General features: G+C 40.5%; 1 protein-coding gene across 1 annotated transcript in view; it reads right to left on the reverse strand.

The window, feature by feature from the left end:
• Positions 1-8,830: 8,830 nt before the first annotated feature.
• The window catches only part of TSHR (thyroid stimulating hormone receptor), a 154,223-nt gene continuing 139,276 nt past the window's right edge, over positions 8,831-23,777 (reverse strand). Inside the window, exons 9-10 of the mRNA XM_068557754.1 lie at positions 12,390-12,578; positions 8,831-10,244 (exon numbers count right to left, since the gene is read on the reverse strand). Coding sequence (XP_068413855.1) covers positions 8,831-10,244; positions 12,390-12,578 — 1,603 coding nt within the window. The remainder of the gene's footprint in view (positions 10,245-12,389; positions 12,579-23,777) is intronic.

Here is a 23,777-nt window from a genome sequence, read left to right on the forward strand (position 1 = left end):
TTGCTGCAAATGGCATTACTTTGTTCTTTTTTATGGCTGAGTAATATTCCATTGTATATATGTACCACATCTTCTTTATTCTAAATGAATTACTTTTAATAGAATATTTAGAACAGCACTGAAACCTAGTAAGAACCATAACAGGGTTACTATATACATATACACATATCTATGTGTGTGTTAGCTATTAATAAAGTGGTTTTTTTTAATTAATTAATTTATTTTTGGCTGTGTTGGGCTTTGTTGCTGCACGTGGGCTTTCTTTTAGTTGTGGTGAGCGGGGGCTCCTCTTCGTTGCGGTGCATGGGCTTCTCATTGGGGTGGTCTCTCTTGCTGCGGAGCATGGGCTCTAGGCGTGCGGGCTTCAGTAGTTGTGGCACGTGGGCTCAGTAGTTGTGGCTTGCGGGCTCTAGAGCGCAGGCTCAGTAGTTGTGGCACACGCGCTTAGTTGCTCCGCAGCATGTGGGATCTTCCTGGACCAGGGCTTGAACCCATATCCCCTGCATTAGCAGGCAGATTCTTAACCACTGTGCCACCAGGGAGGCCCCTAATAAAGTGTTTTTAAAGTTTAGGATTTAAGAACTCATGTCTTCCCAAAAGGATTAGATGCTTCTGGACACTTCTTCTAACCATTGATTTTGTAGTGGTTATTATTAACTTTTCAAAAAGTTAAAGAATCCTTCTGCAGAAATGGTAGGCATTACTAAGCAACTGCTGTAAGAGGCAACCATATAAATATGAAATTATTAGCCCCTGCATTTCCTTTTCAGCTGAGAGAGATGATAAAAAGCACCAGCCACACATTTCTTTCTCATTATATGTAATTAATCCTGAACCATTCAACCACTGGTACTACTATACTCTGAACCTTCTCACTTTCTCCATCACCAGTCTATGATGATGATTCCTGAAAAGTTTCTGAATATATCCTAGATGCAGCATATAGGCCCCTTTCCCCATTTTAATAGTGGCATGAGGGCCAAAGAAATGGTATTTTTAGGACATGAAGTGGGATAGAAAAGAATGAATAGGTTGGAAAGAGGGTATTGGGACTAGGATAGGATGGAAGGGTCAGTGTAGATTGAGGGTCTTCTAGATGGAAGACAGGGTGTGGCTGTAGGGTGAGTGGGTACCATGGGTGCCATTTAGGCTGAATGGTCAAAGAGTTAAAGAAGCAGAAGAAAATGCTTTAATTTCCTCCAACTGTTGCTCCCACTAGTGGCTCAAGTGCACTAATGAAAATGAAATCAAGTAGCAACTTGGATACGTCTCTGGGAAGACCTATGGGTGCCAGAGATGTGTGCTCACTTTTTCCTTTTCTCCAGAGTTGGCCTACAGATGGTGAAAACAGGTATGATGTCAGGCATCTCCTCTTTCATCTGGACCATGGCATCGACTGGTCACGGTATCTCATTTCTCCAACGTTTGCTGAAGCTATTAATACTTCCCCTGGTTCCTCTTCTGTCAAAGTGCTTAAAGAACACTTAGAGAAATCAGAGAAATATCTGAGAGCAAACAGAGCAAAATGGTTCTAATTTGTTATTAAAAAAAAATCTTAGGAGTCCCATATTCCCAGAGATCCGCAAATCATTTGCCTGTATCTCGTTTGACAATATCTAAATTTGTCTACTATCATTCCAGAAGTCTTTTCCACATGGTGTCTGGGGAACTGATGTGGAATGTAATAAAATTTAGATCTGGGATTTGCTAAAAAGAAACAGGGATGAAACTAGTCTTGTTTTTCTCAAACTTTTACCTCATCTGTTTAATATGGCCCTTACTGAGAAACTTGAAAAGCCTCCTAGAGAACTGAGGCTCTTTCAGACCTTTTTGCAACTGCCTTTGGGGTTAGTCCTTAAATTGCAGTGCCCTTGGTGAAAGAAACCTGAGTCACAGGAATGAGTTATAAATAGGCTTTTATCAAAATGCGTCCCATCCAATGGGCAGATCTATAGTGCTGTTTTTGATTGTAAATTTCTCAAGGACTAGAATCCTTTGTTTGTATCCCATTATGGTGAATATTAATACATCATTACATGGTTTCCATATGCCTGAGCCATTTTTATAGTGCACTGTGACTCTAAACCCCCAAGATGGGCTATAAGGAGCCTTGTTATGTTTTTTAAGACTAGCAGGTACAGCGCTGAGATACAATTAAAGTTTTAGAAAGTAAATCATCACCTTTTTTGACCAGGATTCTTTCTTTCTTTCTTTCTTTCTTTCTTTCTTTCTTTCTTTCTTTCTTTCTTGCTTGCTTGCTTGCTTGCTTGCTGTGTTGGGTCTTCGTTTCTGTGTTTCTGTGCGAGGGCTTTCTCTAGTTGCGGCAAGTGGGGGCCACTCTTCATTGCGGTGCACGGGCCTCTCATTACCGCGGCCTCTCTTGTTGCGGAGCACAGGCTCCAGACGCGCAGGCTCAGTAATTGTGGCTCACGGGCCTAGCTGCTCCGCGGCATGTGGGATCCTCCCAGACCAGGGCTCGAACCCGTGTCCCCTGCACTGGCAGGCAGATTCTCAACCACTGTGCCACCAGGGAAGCCCACAATTAAAGTTTTTATTGTGTGCTGTCCAATAGCAATTGTCCATCACCTTCCTAATCCCTCTCCATCTAAAATACTTCAATAAATGAAACAATATTCCCAAATATTCTCAAATTCCCAAAATAGATTCCAAAATTATACTAAATGGGTGATGAAATTGAAGTTGTTTACACGATCTTAGTTTCCTCTCCTTTATTCAGAGTTTTTCTTTTTACTTACTAAATTCGTATTTCAGATAACAATTAGTTGCTTCATTCTCCCTATGCAACTTACAGCAATGCATTTAAGGGAAACAGAAATTCTGATTTAATGTGATTAGACTGTCCAATAGAATAAATTCTGAAAGGCTTTTACTTTCTTAGTGTTTAGTTTACTTGATATTGCTGCAAAGTAGGCACTTTAAAACTCACGGTTTAGATTTGTCACATCCTAAAAATCTAAATTTCATAATGGTCAGATTATTGTTCAAGTGACATTCAATGTGATATCTGCCTCCCTCTTATAGCTCTAAAGATATAATAACTCAATTACCTGATAAAATTGGCCATTCTGCACCTTTCTTTAAATGATACATTTTAATTATTATCTTAAAGAATAATATTATTATAATAATTTCCATTCCAGTGTCTTTAAAAAGTAAGCATATGATAAAAAAAATTAGCAGTACAGAGGAGCACCAGTTGAAAAGTTTTCATCTATGTTAGTCACCTTGGGCTGGCATAACAAAATACCACACAATGGGTGGCTTAAACAACAGATTTTTATTTTCTTACAGTTCTGGAGGCTAAAAGTCTAAGATTGAAGTGCTGTCAGATTCCGTTTCTGGTATGGGCTCTCTTCCTGGCTTGCAAATGGCCATCTTCTCACTCTGTCCTCCCATGACCTTTTCTCTGTGTGCACAAGAAAGAATGAGAGCGAGCTGTGGTGTCTCTTCTTCTTCTTATAAGGACACCAGTCCAATGGGATTACGCCCTTACCCTTATGACTGCATTTAACCTTAATTACCTCCAAAAAGGTCCTATTCCAAATACAGTCATGTTGGGAGTTAGGGCTTCAACATATGAATCTGGGAGGACTCAATTCAGCCCCTAACAGTACTCAATCCCTAATCCCAATCCCTAGAAAACCACTTTTAGCCATTTTCTGATTTTAGTTCTTCTGGTGGTTGTTATTGTATTACTATTATATACTTAGGTACCTATTACTTGAACTATAGATATTTAGACAATGTATCTTTTGTCTGCACATAAGGGAGATTAGGAAATTAGTTGATTTAGCATAATCTCCTAACTTTCAGCCTTAAAATTTGGAGGCTGGTATTAATTTTAAGTTTTTCAGTTGGTCAACTTTATAACCTTAGAAAACAGACTTCTATTTCTTATTCTATTAACTGTGGGCAGTCTTCCCTCCCTCCCCACTGTGTAAGATAGTGAATTAGCTCCTTTATCATGTCCTGCTCCTCTCCCTTCCCCCCCCCCTCCTGACTTGTCAACAGTACCATTACTTTGACGTGTCAAGGCTTGTAATATTTATATTCTTTTGGTAAATATAAGTGAGCCATATAATTTGATTTTAAAAATGTTTAGAGAATTATGGCACACAAATATTATTAACTGTAAAACCAGGAGTGTGTTGAGATTCATTGAAAGGAAATTACATTCTGAAGTACAACTTCAAGTAATTTTTCAGATGGGATATATAGGTAGTGTTAGAAAATGACGCTTCTGCAAATATAAAATAAACATTTTTTCAAAGGTTTTATTCAACTTAAAAGTTGATGAAGATATCGGCAAATTGTTAAAATGGGTCCAAAAAAAAGCACTTAAGAAGCTAAGTATCTGTAAGCAATTTTAAGTGTTAGGATAAAACTGCTGGGTTAGATACAAAACTGGTTAATATCCAATGGGGCCACAAACCATGCGGAAGTTAGCTGAATCTCTATCAGATCAAAATCCTTTGCACAAGTTAACCTCTGTCCTTACCAAGTTGTAAAATAGCCTGAACAATAGGAAGTCAAGCCCAATACTGCACTGAAAACACACCAAAAAAAGTTATCTTTTTGCTTATTTCCAAGTGTTGGATAATTTATCTGAAATAAGTAAACTTTCCAAGTACTTGTAATATAAACATGTTATTATTTTGCCCTTCCACTTGGATGCACATTTGGCTAGGTATAGTATCCTGGATTTAAATATTTTTTCGCACAGCATTGAAAATGTTGCTCCATTGACCTCCAGTATACAATTTGTTAACTTGAATTAAAGGTCACTCTGCTCGTTAATTCTTTATAATACCTGACGTTTTTCTCTCTTACCCTCTTGATTCGCTCTCAAACATTTTATATCTCCCCTTTACTTTTGGTGTTCTGACATTTTATATGGACTGTTCTACACATGAGTCTTTTTCATTCACCCCCCCGCCCCCTTAGTACTAAGGAGACACTATCAATCTTTATCAGTTCAAGAAATTTTCTTCCTTCTGTTGCTCTGGTATTATTACATTTTCTACATTTTCTCTAAAACTCCTATTAGACATATATTGGACTTTGAGACTAATCCTCTGTATCTTTCAACTTTTGTCAAATATTTCACATCTTTATTTGTTTGTTCATTTTAGATTTCCTCTACTTTAACTCCTAGTCCTTCTATTAAAGCTCTTGGCTTTGGCAATCCCATTTTAAATTTGCCAAAACTCCTCCTCATTTTTGATTATTACTTTTTTAAAAAATAGTAGCTTGCTATTGTTTTGGGGCCCAGTATTTTCTCAAATTTCTCTGATGTTATCAATTACAAATTTAAAAATAGTACTGTGTTTCTGAACTGTCTTTTCTAGGGGAATGTTCTCTGTTCCATTTGGTCTTTTTTTGGGCTATTGATATGCAGTTCATCTTTCTCAAATGTCTGATAATTATTGTGGTTCATTTTTATTTTTGAATAAAGGATGAGAATGGTTAATGTCAGCTGATGGCATAGATCTTTCTCCCCCAAGATGCCTTTCCCTGACTGGACACTGATGTTGATGCGTCTGTGTCAATGACCAGGCTTCACTTTATGATGTGAGGGCAGGAAGTGGGTAAGTGGGCTAGGTTCCCTGCTTCCTGCCCCCGCCCCAGACCAGGGGCTTAGCCCTATCTACACTGAACATTCACTTTCTTTAAGATAAGTTTCTTGATTTCAACCTGGGGCAAACACTGAATGTGTCAGTTGTTCTAACTAAATGGAGTGAGAGGGGATGGGAGGGGCCAGGTGAGATAGACTGGCGGTTGATTACATAATTAGCCTCTCAGTCCTGTGACCTTCAGGCTTAGGGGTCTCTTAGGACTCTGCAAGGAAGAACACATCCTTCCACAGCTACAGCCTTATCCTGTATGTTCTAGGCTGTGGCCTTCTCCACTCTAAGTTATCCACCAACTCAAGGCCAGAAACTTTCCATTTTCAGAAAGTCATCAAAGACTTCGGTGTGTTGTTGGTACCATTTCTCCTGTTCACAATACAGTTTTGGCTTGATCCCATTTTATATTTTCTCACTGTCATTTCAGTGGGATTTGAAAAAGGAAGATTGATAGATGCCAGAACTCATCCATCACTTTGAGCTGGAACTCTATATCTTTTGAAGTAGAACGTATTGCTACCAAGTTTTTCTTGTCCCTTTAGGTATTCAGAATGAATGAGAATCACACCACTGTGTTATGATACAGTTTTTTCTCCAAAACCTTCAAGCAGTGAGGAGTATTTGTTCTCAAACTGTTATTGTTTTTAATTCTTATGATTCCAGTTTCATCTTCTTGCCCTCGCTTTTACTTTATTGCCCCTCTCATGGTGCTGCCTTGTAATAGACTCTCTTCTTCTAATCAGCTGCTTCTGATATGCAGCAGATTATCCATAGAGCAAGAGTCAAACTTTGAGGGTTTCTTGAGAGACACTCCTTTGAGCAACATGCTTAAATTTTAGGGCATGAATTTTTGTGACATCTTTTGTGACTGACTTGAGGCTGTTTGTCCTCACTGATTTGGGTCTATCTTTAGATAGTTGAAATCTTTAGATAGTTGCCAGATAAAGTGAACTCTGACCAGGTCTTGTAGATTTATTATCTTCATTAGAGCACTATATAAATTCCTAGTGTCAACACCAATCATTTTTTTTCTCTTAGATATCATTGCCTCTCAATGAATCATAATTCATTTTACCATGAGTAAATTTTTTCACATAAAGACCATTTACAACCAAGATACAATATTATACTTAAGTTATTAGTAGTCAATAATTTATTTATTAATATGGATTTATTAGCCAATGTGCCAACTTTTTTCCTGTCTTTAGTTTTAACACATATAATAATAACTCTAAAGAAGCTCACAAATTACAAAAAGCAATACTTTAGGACTCAGCATAGTCATTTCATAGGAAGAAAATTTACTTCATGTTGCAAATGCAAATTTAGCAACAATTCTGTAGAAGTTACTTTTCTAGGACTGTTTCCAAAGCATGATTTCAACTACTCAAGATAAAACACATTATTTATCAGGATGTGGTATTTCAAAATGTTACAGATGAGAAATACATGTCAAAGGTAACACATTTGTTTAATTTCATTAGTCACAAGTAAACTGGTGGATTAGTCATGATGTTAGGTGTGTGTAATATTTCTACTAAGATGTCTAATCCATGTCTCAATGATAATCAGGAATGGGTATGGCTATTGAGAGATTCCAGGTAAGTCAGGGTCACCATCTCTGGGGACCCACTGGGCCACTTGCCCCACTCCATAGACTTAACACAAGCTTTTAATTCATGCTGTGGTTTTAATGCACAGTGTGGTCCATGAGCACTGAGAAGCAAATGCCATCTCTCTTTGGGATGAAATTAAGGGACTGTCTTGACAGATAACCTGGAGAATACATCTATAGATAAAAATCCTGACCATATTAAGTAAGGGAGCACTGTTAGGGAATAAAGATTTTATGTCCAGTGGTCAACAAGGTTGGAAAGAGCTGGCAGTTTCAGAGAGAAGAAACCTCTCTTTAGTACTGTATCGTGGGTCAGAAAAGGCTAAGTAAAGAAACCAATCCCTGAAGACAAGTTAAATGTTTCAAGTGAACCTGCACAGTGAAGTAGTAACTCTAAATAACAAGCATTTGCAAAACCACCCTAACCCTAATTCTATTGTGTGAATATCAATCTGGTTTTGGCCTGATAATTATAGCTGTGTAGATCTAATAATTAGATGAGTGGTTCAGAGCCAACCCAATATGGTCACTCAATAGAATTTCTGGTTCAGACATCATAACCAAAAATGAAACAAAGAAAAAATTTCCTGGGTCTTATGTCTAGGCTCCAAAGAGAAGGAGATGGCAGCTCTACAAGATAGGAAAAACAGATTCTGCTTCTTTATTGTTTTTCTTTCTCTTTGTCATGGCAACCTATGTTTTGAGGGAAAGGGATATACGTGGAGTTTTAAAACTGGAAGAGGCCATCAAGCTCCTTCATTTCTACAGACTTTAGAGGTCCAGTAATTTGCCCAAGATCCAATAGTAAACTAGTGTCCAGCCTGCTTTATTAATCAGTGGGAGATCTAGTGTGCCCCGCTCATAATTCCCACTTGTCACTATTTATAAGTACTTTCTAGAGTTCACGTATTTAATGCCAGAAGACTGGCCAAGAAGAGTAATTCTTAGTTTGCTCAGCCACAACAGCTGAAATCTTGCCAGTTTTTCCAGGCAACAGTTGGGTCACATCAGGTAGATTCTTGTGAAGAGATGATTAAGTTTCAGAGTCTGAAAAAACAACTCAAATCTACACCTTCCCCCTCCTTCATGTGTCAAAATAGCTGTTCCTTGCATGATGTTCTGCTTGACTTTTCAGTTTCTAGGGACTCAAATTCTCTTGGGTTGTATCAGGGAACATGAAGTGGAACTAAACCAATATGGGGCCAGTTAAATCTTGTGGTCACCAACCAAGTTAATAGCATTTGCCATTTGCTGAATCTTTAGTATGAAATGCTGTATAAAAGTGAGAAAGCTCAATGCCAACATGGCTCAGTTGATATTTATTAAGCATTTTATACAATGTCATCACTGCACTTAGCATCCAGCAACTCTTCCAGAAAGTATACATTACTTTGATATCACCTGGGATTCAGACATGTCAGTAGCCTCTCTTCCTTCTTGGAGGCAATGATTAGGTTAATGCTAGTCCCTCTCCAGAGCTGAACACTACCTGCAGGTTGGGTCAGCTGTGTTTTTTGTCAGTGGTTGGAATGCATGCTCAAGAAACCAGCCTAAGTCCCCCTACCACTTACAAAACTGTTTGCTTATACTCTTTTGAGATTTGGTCCTGCTTATTTGGGGTTAGATGGGAGTTTTCAAGCAGTTCATAGTTGTCCTGCATGTTGGGGAGACTTTGCCTCATGTCTTGGGTAACCTTTTGGACCTGAATACCGGTGCTGTTCTTTGCAGAAATTCTCTGACCCCGGTAAGCCTGAGCCTGACGTTTACAGATACCAAACTTGCTGAGCAGGATAAACACATCCCTCTGGAAGGCTTTGGTGAAAATGGCATAGAGGAATGGATTGGCACAGGAGTTAAGTGGGTAGAAGAGAACCAGCAAGATTTTGGAGTTGGTAACGGTGATGAGAGGCTTGTTCATAAGTGCTGACAGAGCATAGAATGAGATTGGGGCCATGCACATGAAGTCAGTGAAGATCAGCACAGCCATCCTTTTGGCAATTTTGGTGTCTTTGTCCCCCGGGTTGTACTGGGGATTCCGGACTGTAATGTAGATCTTCACGTAACAGGAGCAGACGATGATAAAGGCAACTATGTTGAGCAACAGAACGAGGATAATATATGCCAGGGCAAGAGGAGTCTCGGTGTCCATGGGCAGGCAGATGCTGACCTTAGCGTAGCTGCTTATTCCCACCAAAGGGAGCAGGGCGAGCAGGAAGCAGCAAACCCAGCCCCCAACCATGATGGCGTAGGCGTGCCTGAGGCGGATCTTGCGGTCCAGGCGCATGGCGAAGGTGATGGCGTACCAGCGCTCCAGGGTGATGACCGTCAGTGTGTACACTGACAGTTCGCTGGCAAAGACAGTGAAGAAACCAGCTGTGTTGCACCCGGGGCCTGTCTGCCAGTCGATGGCGTGGTTGTAGTACTCAGACTGAGTGTAGAGGTCTACGGAGGCTATGAGGAGCAGGTACATACCCATGCAGAAATCCGCGAAGGCCAAGTTGCACATGAGGAAGCGTGGGACGGTCAGTTTGTAGTGGCTCGTGAGGAGGATGACCAGGACAAAGACATTGCCCAGGAGAGCCAGCAGACTAACAAACCACACCACGATTCTCAGGAATTTGTAGCCCATTATGTCTTCACAGGGGTTGAACTCATCCGACCTGGGGGTACACACCATGTCTTCACTGCCCCCACACACAATGTAGTCATAATGGCTGTCAAAGGCCTGTAGGGTCTCTTCCTGGGGGTTTTTGAGCTCTTGGCCAAAACCAATGATCTCATCCTCTTGTTCTTCTAAGAAGACGTAATAATGAGAGTTGCTGTGGGTATCCTGGAACTTGGAGTTTTCCTTGTACCCAGCGCTGCCGTCACCCAGATCCTCTTCATATTCTTGGTCGAAGGGACCATTTAAAGCTTTCACAGATTTTCTCTGACGCAGGCTCCGAATACTGCTCTCATTACACATTAAAGACTCAAGGATTCTGCAAGGCAGTAGATATAAGTCACCACTTGCTGAAAACCCTCTAATAGTCCCCACAACACTTAGCAAAATATGCAAACTACTTCGTATGATATACATGATTCTGTGAGATTCTACATGATCTGGTCAGGCCTGTCTCTCCTATGTCATTTCCTATTACCCTCCCCTCTCCAAGTGTGATCCACTGACATTGGTCCTTATTTCTCGTCTGCAACCAGTTCAAGAACAGCAGTGACTTAAAAAAAAGTATGGATGCTAGAGCCAGTCTGCCTAGGTTAGGATCTGATTCTACTATTTACTGGCTGTTTCATCTTGGGAAGGTCTATGAACATTGGTTTATTCATTTGTAGAACGGGATAGGGAGAGTATCTGTTTCATTTTGGATTGTTAAAGGATTAGATGAGTTTATCATTTTGAAGTTCTTACGACAGCACCTGGAACATTGTTAGTGCCATGTATATTTTGGTTACTATTATTATTATTATTCCTCTTCAGAGCATTAGAATTCCATGTTCCCTTTGCCTGAAAAACTCATGGCTGCCTCTACTCATTATTCAGTTTTAAACTCAGATTTTCTTTCCTCAGAAGAGGCTTCCTTCATCTTCTTTAATAAATTGCCTGAGCCTTGTGTTTGTTTTCTTCACAGCACTATCTAATATCTTCTTGTTTGCCTGTTTCTTTTCTGACTTCCCATTCTAGAATGTAAACAAAATGCAAGAAGCCTCTTGCTGTGGATAGGACAGTGCCAGGCACATAACAGGTGCTCAATAAATATTTATTGAACAAATGAATAAATGGACACTATTGTGCGGACATGGTTATGGAAGTAAGATTTAGTGTTTCACTAGCTCTCCAGACTGATATCAAAAGGGATTCTTTTTTTTTTTTTTTTTTGGCCACGCCACGCGGCATGCAGGATCTTAGTTCCTCGACCAGGGATCGAACCAGTGCCCACTGCAGTGGAAGCACAGAGTCTTAACCCCAGGACCACCAGGGAATTCCCCAAATGGGATTCTTTAACTGGCTTTAGCTTCTGAGCAGATTCATCTATTGAGCTCTGCTTAAAATGCCCGATGGACTGCCTATTCCAACCTGTTTAGAGGTTGACGAGAAATCTGGACCCTGACCTCAAGGTCCACTTTAGCCTCCCACCCATCCCTGGTCCCTTTTCTGCTCAGGGCTGGCTAACACCGTCCCCGTACCCCACTCCTAGTTTTCTGCAGCTGTTATGCCCGCATTAGCTTTCTTTGCACAGCTGTTCAACTTTCCTGTTTGCTTCAACCCCCACAGCTAGAGCCCAGCTTACTTACAACTGCTGAGTGCAGGAAGTCAACCCGCAGATACTGTATAGAAACCAAGAGGGAGTGAATAAGAGATAAAGAGATAAACGAAGAACAGACATAAAAGGGGAAATGATGCAGAGTGAAACTGTAGGTGAAGACAAGATTCAGAGAGAGCACGGGAGAAAAAGAAGGCCATCCCTCTTTTGCAGCCTCACAAGCAGCCTGTTAATAAGATAATACATATTATGAGAACTTAAATTCCAGGTCATGGTGATAGGTGTTTTCTACTCAGTTTCTCATTTGCTCTTCTCAAAAGCTCTGTAAATGGTAGCATTACGATCTCCCTTCACAAAGGCTCAGGAAGGTTAAGTGAGTAGGGTGGATAACACAGCGAGGAAGTGGCAAAGGTGGGACACAAACCCAGGTGACTACAAAGCCCACACTGTAACCAGGGAGCTGTGACATTTGCAAGGCCTGAACTGACCAGGTAATCCAATTGCTTGTGTTGTTCCTAAGTTTGTCCTCATAGTTGTGGCACCTAATATGGGTTGGTTCTGGAGGCCAGAAATCATGTCGTGTAACCTCTATAAGATTCTGCATGATCTGGTCATTCCTGCCTCTCCTACATCATCACCTAAAATCCTTCCCTCCCCTGCTGTGATCCAGCGACACAGGCCTTATTTCTCATCTGCAACCACTTTCGGTCTGCAGTCACTGTGTCCCATGAACTTCATGTTTCTGACGGATGTTTCCAAATTCTTCTCCACCTGGTTTTCAAACCACAGAGCTTCTTCCTCAAACCCAGAAATTAATTCAACTTCCACCAAAGCCTTTTGTCACTTATTCCAGACACTGCCACTTACCCTCTGATTTTCTTCTGATTCTTAAAAGCACAGCAGTGGCTCGGATAAGAAAGGTCAGCCCGTGTGAGATGAAGGAAACTCAAGGAAAGTGGAAGTTTCTTTAGAGTCCAAGTGTTTCTTGCTATCAATTCCTTCAGGTGTTCCAGGCCTTTGGATGGCAGGGCAGTAACACTGGTATGAGAGACATCCCTGGGAGGGAGAGAACAGTGATACAGAGAGATGGTGAGCAGCCAGGGCCTTCCAGTTCTTGGCCAGAAAGACACACAGGCCTGAGATTAATGGGGAGATGACATGATGCTTTCTGCTGTAGAATATGCACTCTGAGTTATTACACACAGCCACTGGTCTAAGGACGGATATTATGCTTCTAAGTTGGTATTTTGCAAAGGACTTCCATTTTTATTGTTTAGAACTCCAGTATCTATCAGTACAAATAATACATAGTTCAGCAGACATTTTGTTTTACCCATTACAATACACACAAACTCTTGGAATCAGAGATGGATGTCAATTTTACTCTGGAAAACTACATCATATAACTACTAAATGGTCTCAAGAGGCAAGAGAAATAAATTTGAACAGGCTCAGAGGGGCCTAAATTGCTCCCAGTCTCTGTGGGGACTAGGGTTTTGGGATTGATAAAGTGCTCATCGATATGGATCAATACCAGTATCATGAAAATCTCCTAATGACGTAGAACTTGGGAGTCATAACCAGTTACACGGTGACTTCATGACTCAGAACAATCTCACCACAGATTCTTTAGAAGGCTCTAAATGTATTCCGGGAAAGAAAACTCCAGTACTTATATTAACAATTTGAAATGAGATTCAGATTGAGGTGGTGAGGCTGGGGACAGTGTAGACATTAGTGTCAGTTATTAAAGTAGAATTAATTCATGGCTTTTAGTGTGACATTTTCTGCTCTTTTCTCAGTCCCACAGAATCCAGGTTACGTATCTTGCTCCATCATTTTTACTTGTGTTGAAAAGCAGCCTGAATAAGACCATAAATATTTAACCTAACATCTCTCTTATTTTATATATTATCAATTGAATTAAACTGACATTCATTAAATATTCCTTTTTTTTACAATCATATTTTTAATGTTTCATGTAATTAGTAATGACTGATTAGCAAATGAATTCCAATATTTTCAACTTCTTCCTCCACATTATTGTAATTGGACTTAGCTGGGATTTACATTCCCAGGGTTCAAGGCTGCTAGAACTTGCTACTTCCTTTTTATAAACAGGAAGCTTGAGTATTAACCCCATTCACTGCAGAACTGTGATTATTGGGGGGAGGGTGTCATGTTCGCTATTTTGTTTTATATTTAATTTAAAAATTCTATATTTCAGCATTTCCCAAACTTGCCTGGGGGTAATAATTACCCTTGGTGCTTGTTACTATATGATCCCCAGGTGATTTTTAACATTAAGCAAGTATATTTGGAAAACTGGCCTAAATGAATAACTTTGTGGTTAGTGAGAGAGTTGAGGAATTAAGCCCAGTTGTGAGGTAAATGAGGCTGGACTTTGCTCTCCTGCTCCATCTTCCTTTGGATGCATCTCTTTCTCTTTTAGCCATGTGTCTTCATGGTGTGGCCATCTTTATGCCTCCGGTTTTCTGGAGGCCACTTACGTGTCTCTTTTCTGTCAGTGAAACAAGAGAGCATCTCTTGGCTCCTTTTTTCTGCTTTGCTGTCTGTTGGATACACTGATTGTGTGTATTCATCTGAAAGAGTTTATCCTTCCAAGTAGTGCGTTTGCATTTTAATAGATATTTCTTGAGAAAACACTTTAGTAACCATTCCTGTTACTGCGTGACAAAATACCCCCAAACTAAATGGCATCAAACAACAATCTTTTTATTATAAGCATAGCTTTTGTGGGCCAGGAATTTGAACAGGGCATGGAGGGGATGGTTTGTGTCTGCTCTCTGCTGTCTGGGACTCAGCTGGGAAGACTTGAAGGTTAGGACAGCTCAGTGGCTGGGGGCTGGGATTATCATCAGGCTCCTTCATATCTTCAGGTCTCTGGAGTCTTTGAACATAGATCCAGGTGCAGCAACCCCTCCAGGAACTCGTTAGCAATCTGGGGGGTGGGGGGGGAGGAATTTACTCCCTGATTTGTCTGAGTGTCTGCAATGAGCGTTTCCCAGGTAGCCTCTAGTTGGGTCCTGGTGGGGCTGAATTGGGAAGGTGTTTTTGGAAAATGTGTATAAACTTTGTGATGGAAACATCTGTAACATAATTGGTACTTGGCATATAGTAGGTGTTCAATGTTAATGCCCTCCTTGCCACAATCTGGAGTTTAAGCTCAAGTCAGAAGCAAGGAACCAAGCAAATACAGCTCCAGCCCAGATCTTGGCTTATATAGTCAACTGCTTATTTGACATTTCCACATGGAGTTTTCACGGGCGTCTGCAACTTAACAGGTCCATCCCAAATTTAGCTTCTAATCCCCCGCCCTGACACCAACCTGCTCCTCCTCCATTCAATCTAGCAAAATACAGGGATTTGAACTCCAGAAGAGCTCGTATTTGCATCTCTAATGGAAGCTCTCTGGTTCAAGCTAACATCATCTCTTGCTGTGGTAGTTTTCTTGTCAGCTCTTACTCCCTTCCAGTCCATTCTCCACACAGCAGTAGAGCAGTCGTAACATATGGGTCGAGCAAGGTCATTCTCCTGCTCAAAACCTTGCAGTGACTTCCTAAGGTACATGAATAACATCTACTCTTCATACCATGCTTGTCAAGGCCCTGCAGATCTGGCCCTTGCCTTCCTCTCCAACCTCATCTCAGGGCCATAGACTGCTTACAGCCCAAATTAGAATCTATCTGGAGCTATCTCACTCCCCACTGGCATGAGCCACTTGATGGAGCTCTAAGTGTCCATTAAGCTGACTGCTCCTAAAGTGCTCTGAGGTACGGCCCTCTCCTGATGTAGGCTGCTGCACTGGTGCTACTTCAGCCCTTACAGAGTCAAGCAAGGGGAACAACGGCTTCCCCTCCAGCCCCCCCTTTTAAAAAAATGTAACCTCTGTTGCAGAGATCTGCAGTTTTAATCAGACAGCTCTGAGTGTTGCAGAAAGGAAGGTAGGAGCTCCTATACTTCCCAGCGGATGCAGCACTGCCTCTCTTTTCAAAATAACCCAATGGAATGATTCTTCCCTCTAAGCCTACTGGTATTTCTTTATTTCCTGCCCACCAAGTGCCATCTTCCAGGGCTTATGTCCTTGTGGATTCTCTCTTGTCCTTGTTCAGTATTCATGCCATGAATGTTTACAGTAAAATGCAATTGAGCTAGACCCCCAATCAGATTTCAGCTCTGCTGTTTATGGGTCTACAGTGTCATGGTTCTCATAACTACCACCTTAGTTTAGGTCTGAATTATATTTCAACTCAGTTTTGCAAAAACTTCCTGACTCGTCTCCCAGAAAGTGTCTACTAATTCTGCCTTCAGACTTAGGACAGGATGTTCTTTCTAAAACTTGGAAAGAACAAGTTTTGTTGCTTTCCAGCTTGAAACCCATGGTTCCTCCAATGTCTACAGTTCACGCTTCTCTAAGTCTCTGCCCTCTCTCCAGTGCGAGTCTCTTCCTGAATTCTGTGTTGTCTTCTTTCTTGATTTTCTCCCTCATTTCACTGGAGTACATTTTCTTTCTTCCTTCCTTCCTCCCTCCCTCCCTCTCTCTCTCTCTCTCTCTTTCCTTCTTTCTTTCTTTCTTCCTTTTTCTTTTCCTGGCTTACAAGATCTTAGTTCCCTCACCAGGGATTGAACTGGAGCCCTCGGTGGTGAAAGTGCAGAGTCCAAACCACTGGACCACCAGGGAATTCCCTGGAGTACATTTCCAAGTAAGTTTTTAGAGGTCATATATGCAAGATATTTTCTGAGTCCTTGTATGACTGAAAATGACTTTTTTCCCTACTCTTGTATTCAATGGACACTTTACCTGGCTATAAATTTTAGGTTGCACATCACTTTTCTTCAGAATTCTAAAGGCTTTACTCTATTGAATTCTAGCACCCAGTGTTGCTTTTGGTAAGTACGATGCCATTCAGGTTCTTATTCTTCGGTCTTTTTTTTTTTTTTAACATCTTTATTGGAGTATAATTGCTTTACAATGGTGTGTTAGTTTCCGCTTTGTAACAAAGTGAATCAGCTATACATTTACATTTATCCCCATATCTCCTCCCTCTTGCGTCTCCCTCCCATCCTCCCTTTCCCACCCCTCTAGGTGGTCACAAAGCACCGAGCTGATCTCCCTGTGCTATGCAGCTGCTTCCCACTAGCTAGCTATTTTACATTTGGTAGTGTATATATGTCCATTCCACTCTCTCACTTCGTCCCAGCTTACCCTTCCCCCTCCCCGTGTCCTCAAGTCCATTCTCTACGTCTGTGTCTTTATTCCTGTCCTGCCCCTAGGTTCTTCAGAACCATTTTTCTTTTTTTTTTAGATTCCATTTATTCTTTGGTCACTGATGTGATTTTACTCTGTGACAGCTTTTATAGCCTTCTCTCTCTCTCAGCTTTATTGAGATATAATTGACATATATTACGTTAAAGGTGTACAACATGATGATTTGAGATATGTATATATTGTGAAATGATTATATGGCCTTCTTTTCCCTGGTGTGAGATTTCATGAAAGTGTGCCTTGATATAGATATAGATCTTTTTTCATTTATTGTGCTGGACACTGGGGTGGAGGGGTCCCTTCAATCTGGAGACCTGTGCTCTTCACCTGTAAGGCAATTTTTGGTATTGTTCCCAGGGTAACTTGTGCCTTGGAATAATGCAATAACTAGAGTTTCTTCCCTGGAATTCCTGGTAAGTGGAAAAGGACCGTCCTGGAACCATCAGACATATCTCCATGTTTTCTTATAATTTTCTGCTATTATTTTTATTGAATCTTCTGGTAAAATTCCTTGACTGTATCTTCCATCTCTTCCATTGAATTAAAAAAATTAATTAAAAAAATGTCCAACTCTATTGAGGTATAATTGGCAAATAAAAATTGTATATATTTATGGTGTACAAAGTGCTGTTCTGATACATGCATACACTGTGAAATGATTACCACAATCAAGCTAATTAACATATCCATCACCTCACACAGATGTAATTTTTTGTGTGTGGTGAGAACACTTAAGATTTACTCTCTTAGCAAATTTCAAGTATGCGATATAGTATTATTAACTATAGTCACCATGCTGTGTATTAGACAGTCAGAACTTAACACTGCATAACTGAAACTTTGTACCTCTTGACCAACATTTTCCTATTTCCCTCATCCCCCATCCCCTGGCAACCACCATTCTACTGTTACTATGAATTCAACTTTTTTAGATTCCACATATAAGAGGGATCATGCAGTATTTGTCTTTCTGTGCCTGGCTTTGAATTTTTTAATTTTACCTTGATGAGAGCTGGGACTCTGCCTGTTCTGTTTATCACTGTATTTTTCGCACACAGACTGGTGCTTAGAAGACAGAAGGCTCTGAATATATACTTGTCAAATACATTTTTAAAGAGTGCTTTCCTGTTTCATCTTCCTTTTTTATACCATGTTTGAGGACGCACACACAGCAGTTAGGAGCATGAGTTTTAAATTCAGACTATCTGGCTTTGTATTTTGGCTTCCCCACTTACTATCGGTTACTTAACATTTTGTGCCTCAGTTTCCTCATCTTCTTGAACAGTAACTGACAGTGTGTTGTCAATGAATATTAGCCATTATTATCATTACTGTTATAGTTATAGGGATAAAACATCTTCTCAGATTTACCTCAGGTCACTAATTGTTGCTTTGTAAAAAGTTCTTTTCTGTTCTCTTTAACGTCTTTGGTTCCTCCAGGCTCATCCCCCTCCCCACCCCCACCCCCCATTTGTTTTTCTTGGTTTTGATCTTTCATGTTAGAAGCATTCTTTGGCTTGTGTTCCTTGGTGTCACATTCATGCTGAAGAACGAGGCACTGAAAATCTGATAGGGAGCTTGTCTACCAGTAGACTGTGCTTTAGGGCAATTCTGTGGGGAGCTGGCCATTATGCTGTTGAACCCTAAAATGCCAATGTGGAGGTCTTTTTTGTTTTAGAGTTTTTCAGCTTCTTCAGAAAAAAGACTTCAATCTCCAGCTTAGAGGGGAGGTACTTGGCTGTTGGTGTTTTGCATGAATGGGGTGGAGGGTTACCATTTCCAGACATAGACCTTCAATTAATCCTTTTGTTTTTAGCCCCACGTCTCTTGCCACATGCCACATCCATCACCGCTAAATCTCATACCCTTCAGAGATTCTGCAGGACAAGGAAGTTGCCTCTGAATATATGCTCCGTGTGGGTTTTGCCTCCTTCTCCTCTGCCTTTTTTCCCCCCAGAATTCTGTAGCTCTCCAGACCATCCATTTGCCCTCACCCGTCTTCTTTGTCCTTGTTGATTTATGTACATTAAAATTTTCTTTCCCATCTTTTTAGAGGGATCTCGGGAGGGAGAAGAAATAAAGGCTTAAGTTCAATGCATCATCTTTGACTTTTAATCACTACTCAATTTAGCATGTAGAATGTGCAAGAGCTGCGAATGAATACTTGTTGAGTGCTGAGCCACACTGGACAATCTCCAAATCTGGAGTTGATGGAGAAAGAGCCTCAGTCTGAAGAAATCCTCAGACTTAACAAGGCAGGGATCATTTTAAGTTATTTGAAGCTGTATCTTTTCACATTCATCTAAATTTTTATTTGACCACTTTGAATCCAGAATTTCCTAATAGTGTATCTTTCCTAAAATAAATCCTTCAAAATATAGTTTAATTTTTAAATTTTGGTTTTGAAGTGATAAGAATATGGAGAGTAGCTATCAGCTGTTAAAGGACCTGAATTCCTTTGTGAATGCAGCCATATTGAATGAAGCCTGCTAGCTGGAGGGCCTCCCTCTCTCTTACTGACTCTGGCACTTTCCACAAGGAGCTCATCAAGTGACGGGCACTGAACTTCAAGAGAATTTGTCTCTAGCAGGTATTTACTCACAAAACAGAATGCAGCTGAGCTGAGCCTGGCAGACAGTTTGAAGTCTAATTGCCTAGGTCATGGGAACCATCTCAAGTTAAGTGTCTAATGAAAGTAACAGAACCTGAATTTGGAGAGAGTGAGGCCTGCAGGGTTATATACTGGGCAAGAATATCACCAAATTTTAAGGATGCCAGGAAAAAAAAAAGACCCAACTGATATTTGATGTCATAGGAAGAACAAATTGCTCCTCAGAAGCAATTATGTGCTCTAGCATCCTCAAATATTGGAACAGTTTCTATTTTTTTGTGAGATATTTTGTCATTATCAAATACATGATTAACCTTTGATGAATTCAATTGCAAATTAAATAAGCACTAATCGGCTTGCCAATGTTTCAGCAGCAATTGCAAGTCTCTTTTATGTTTGCTTGTAATGAATGTGGTGCTTTCTAAAGGTCAATATGTAGAAGCTGATCCATTATAAATGTGTAGTCACATCTGTAAATTGGTAGATGAAATGCATCTAAGAGCAGAAAGAAGATTAACTTACTGCTTAAAAAGCAGTTTAATTAATTTATTGATACTGAATTAAAAATAACTAGGGCTTAAAAGCTATAAGTTCAAGACAGTGAGCTTGTTTAATTATTTGTTTAAAATTTTAAAACAGCGTGTGTATTTATTCAATAAGTATTTATTGATTGCTTTCTATGTCTCAGGTACAGTTCTAGAATCTAGGGTTACAGCAGTTAACTAAACATGCAGACATTCCTGCTCTTCTTATGCTTACATTCTAGAGAGGGATAATTTTTTTAAAAAAGTAACAGTATGTTAGATGATAACGATAAGTACCATGGGGAGAAGCAATACGGAGTAGGGGAAAGGAAGAGCCCAGAGGTAGGTCACAATTAGAGATGGGGAAGGGTGTCAGGGAAGACCTCACTGAGGAGTTGGTTGAGCAAAGATCTGAAGGAGATGAGGGAGAGAGCCATAGTTATATCTGGGAAAGAGCATTCCAGGCAGAGAGACCAGTCAGTGCAAAGTCCCTGGGATGAGAGTGTACCTGGTGTGTTTAAACAAGCAGGGAGGCCAGTATGGCTGAGCTGAGACAGTGGGGGTTTAGGAAATGTAGAAGAAGAAGTCAGAGAGGTAATGGGGTGCCAGATCATGTGTGCCTTGTAGGCCATCAAAAGGACTTTGTCTTTTCATCACAGTGAGATCAAATGCCTTCAGAGGAATGGTACAATCTGACTTATTTTAAAAGGATCAAACTACTGCTTTGAGAATAAACCAAAGGGAGCAAAGAGTGGAAACAAGGAGACCAACAATAGACAAGATGGTGCCTTGGACCAGAGTGGTGGCAGTAGAGATGCTGAGAATTGTTGGAGTTTGTATAGATTTAAAAGGTAGAACCAATGGGATTTTCTGATGGATTTGGATGATATGGGGTCTGAGAGAAAGTGAGGTCAAGAATGACTCCATGACATATGGTCTGCAGCTGGAAGAATGGAGTTGCCATTTCCTGAGATGGGGAAGGCTGCAGGTAAAGCAAATTTGGAGGAATGGTCAGAGGTCTAGTTTTGACAGGTCAAGTTTGAGATGCCTATTAGACATGCAGGTGGCAGTGTCAAGTAGGCAGTGTGTTATAAGTCTGGAATTTGATAGAGTTGTCTGGATTGGAGATTTCTATTTAGATATCACAGGCATTATGCAAAGCCATATGAGTGGATGAGATCACCAAGGACACGAATAAAGAGAGATAAAAAGAAGGCCACAGGTGGAATGCTGGGGTACTCCAACAACAAGAGATCAGGAAGAAGAGGAAGAACCAGAGAGGGAGACTGGGAAGGAGCAATCAGAGGTGTGGAGAAAAACCAAGAGAGAGTGGTGTCTTGGAAGCCAAAAGAAGAAGGTATTGTAAGGAAGATGAAGTCATCAACCTAGTTAAATGCTTCTGAGACACGAACTAAGAATTGGCCATTTGATTTAGCAACTGTGGAAGTCACTGGTGACCTTGAAAAGAGCAGTTTTGGTGGCATGGTGAAAACGTGATTGGAGTGAGCTTAACAGGGATTTGGGGAGAGGATTTAGGATTCTAGCCAACTCTTTTGTGATGTCTTGCTACAAAAGGACACAGAGGTAGATATGGAGTTGAAGGGATATTTTAAAATTATAAGTAGTTCAGTATATAATCCTGAAAGTTAAAGTATCTTTTAAAAATAAAAGAACACTTAAAAATAATAATAACTCTTTAAAGTCATCAAATATTCAATCAGTGTTCCAAGAGAGGCAAGGTAGTTGTCTCACTGGAGTCAGGAGCCAAGTTGACCTAAGTATTACAGCTGACTGATATGTCTCTTAGGTGTCTTTTAATCCATAGGCTTAAGAAATATTGTTTTTAAGATGGGAGAAACAATAGCATGTTTAAATGTTGATGGGAGATAATCCAGTAAGAGGAAAATATAGATGCTATGGGACAGAAGGGTGAGGATTGCCGAAGCAATGCCCTTGAATTGCTGAGAGGGCATGGGACCCAAGACCTTGGTGAAGGGCCCAGCCTTAAAAAGTGACTTAAAATTCAGGAGAGGAGACAGAGGATGTAGACATAGATACAGGACGGTGGGTAGATGTGGTGGGAGCATGAGGAATTCTCTTCTGATTGATTTTATTCTAAATGAAATGGAAGTCAAGGTGATCAGCTGGGCATGAGAATGAGAGAGGACTAGAGAATTGAGGAGAGGGGAGGAGGTCTGACATGTTCATCTGGGAGAGTACCTAGGGAAATGGGATGTTATTGCTGTACAGCACTTGGGGCCCACCTGGGGTGAATGATTTAAAATGAAACCACTTGCCAAGCCCACCTGCAAAAGTCCAGGCCCACAGTAGGTGGGAATTGGACTTAACCAAGGTAGGGTTTTTCTATGCAAGGATGATAGCGAGAGGGTCAGGGTAGTTAGTTGGCTGTGTGTACAAGTCAGTGCTTATAATGATAGATATGGAATTTAAGCTTCATAAGGAAGAAATGAAGACATGAGAGAGGTGAAAGACAGTGAAATACTAGTCATAGATTGTAGCTCCTAGTAAGACCAAAGAATTGAAGGAATGACTGTATTAGAAGGAAACACATGGAAAGACAGCAGAATGTTTGAGACTGAGATTATGAAGGGTTTGGAATCATTGGTCATGACAGGCCTATGGCCATGGACCTGAAGTCTAGAGGTAGAGTGGAGAACAACGTTACTGGAGTGGAAGTCAGAGGCCAAGGTATAGGAAAGAAGAGCCACATGGATACTGAAATCAACAAAAATTATGAAAGGAGTAGTGTTAGAGGAATCAGTAACAGTGCATCAGGTGCTGAGAGCTTCAAGAAATGAGATAGAGTAACTTTGGAGTTCACAAATCACAACAAAAAAGATATTTGGGTGGTAAATCAACTATACTTGAATAAAAAAAAAAATTTTTTTTTAAAGAAAGAAAATAAAACAAAATTGAAAAAAAAATAAAGGTTTGTATAGAATTCACACCAAAAAAAGAGTGGTTAAAAAAAAAAAAGTATATTTGGGTGGTAATGTCTGAGAGCACGAGAGTCAAAGTTGGGGAGAGGTTTTAAGGAGGAGGAGAGATAATGGTCCAAAAGCAACAATGAGGAGGCAGGAGGGCATCTGCCTTGACTTCATTTTATATAAACTGCTTATGTTTCTACAACATGAGTCAATCATTAGCATGTTTTAAAATCAGGTATTCTACTTTAAGATCCCTCCAAGCTGCCGGTGCCCACAGGTAAATGTCTTTAATTTTTTCACATGAAGATTGACTTGCAGCAAGAATTTGCAAGTTGTTCACATGGACTACTTCGCTACTGGGCTTGCTCATTTTCAGAGAACCCATAAGAAAAGAGGCGTTCTTAAGGAGTTTCTGCTATGTGTGAGTCATTGTATCAGGCCCTGGGGTTACAACCATGGGGAAAGATAGACAAAAATCTCTTCTCCCATTACATTTACATACTAATGGAGGGAGAAAGAGTAAACAAGTCAGTAGATGTCTAAAATGGCTAGAAGTTTGGATGGTGCTAAGTATCATGGAGAAAAAGAAAGCAGGGAAATGGGATGAAGGGTGATGGGCAGCTTCAAATTTAAACAGGGAATTCAGGGAAGACCTCAGTGAGAAGCTTACATTTAAGCAAAAACTCAAAGGAGTCAGAAGAGCAAGCCCCATGGATATCTGGGTAGAGAAAACAGCTGGTGCATAACCCCAAAGGTGAGAACGTGCCTGGGGGCACCAGTTCAGTGTGGCTGGAGTGGAGTGATGAGGAAAGATGCAGGAGATGGGATCAGAGATACTGGGTCATGGGTGGGGGGCGAACAGCATAGGTCTTTGAAGGCCTTGGT

This window comes from Eschrichtius robustus, chromosome 1 (genome assembly GCF_028021215.1).
Source record: "Eschrichtius robustus isolate mEscRob2 chromosome 1, mEscRob2.pri, whole genome shotgun sequence".
Classification (NCBI taxonomy): Eukaryota; Metazoa; Chordata; class Mammalia; order Artiodactyla; family Eschrichtiidae; genus Eschrichtius; species Eschrichtius robustus.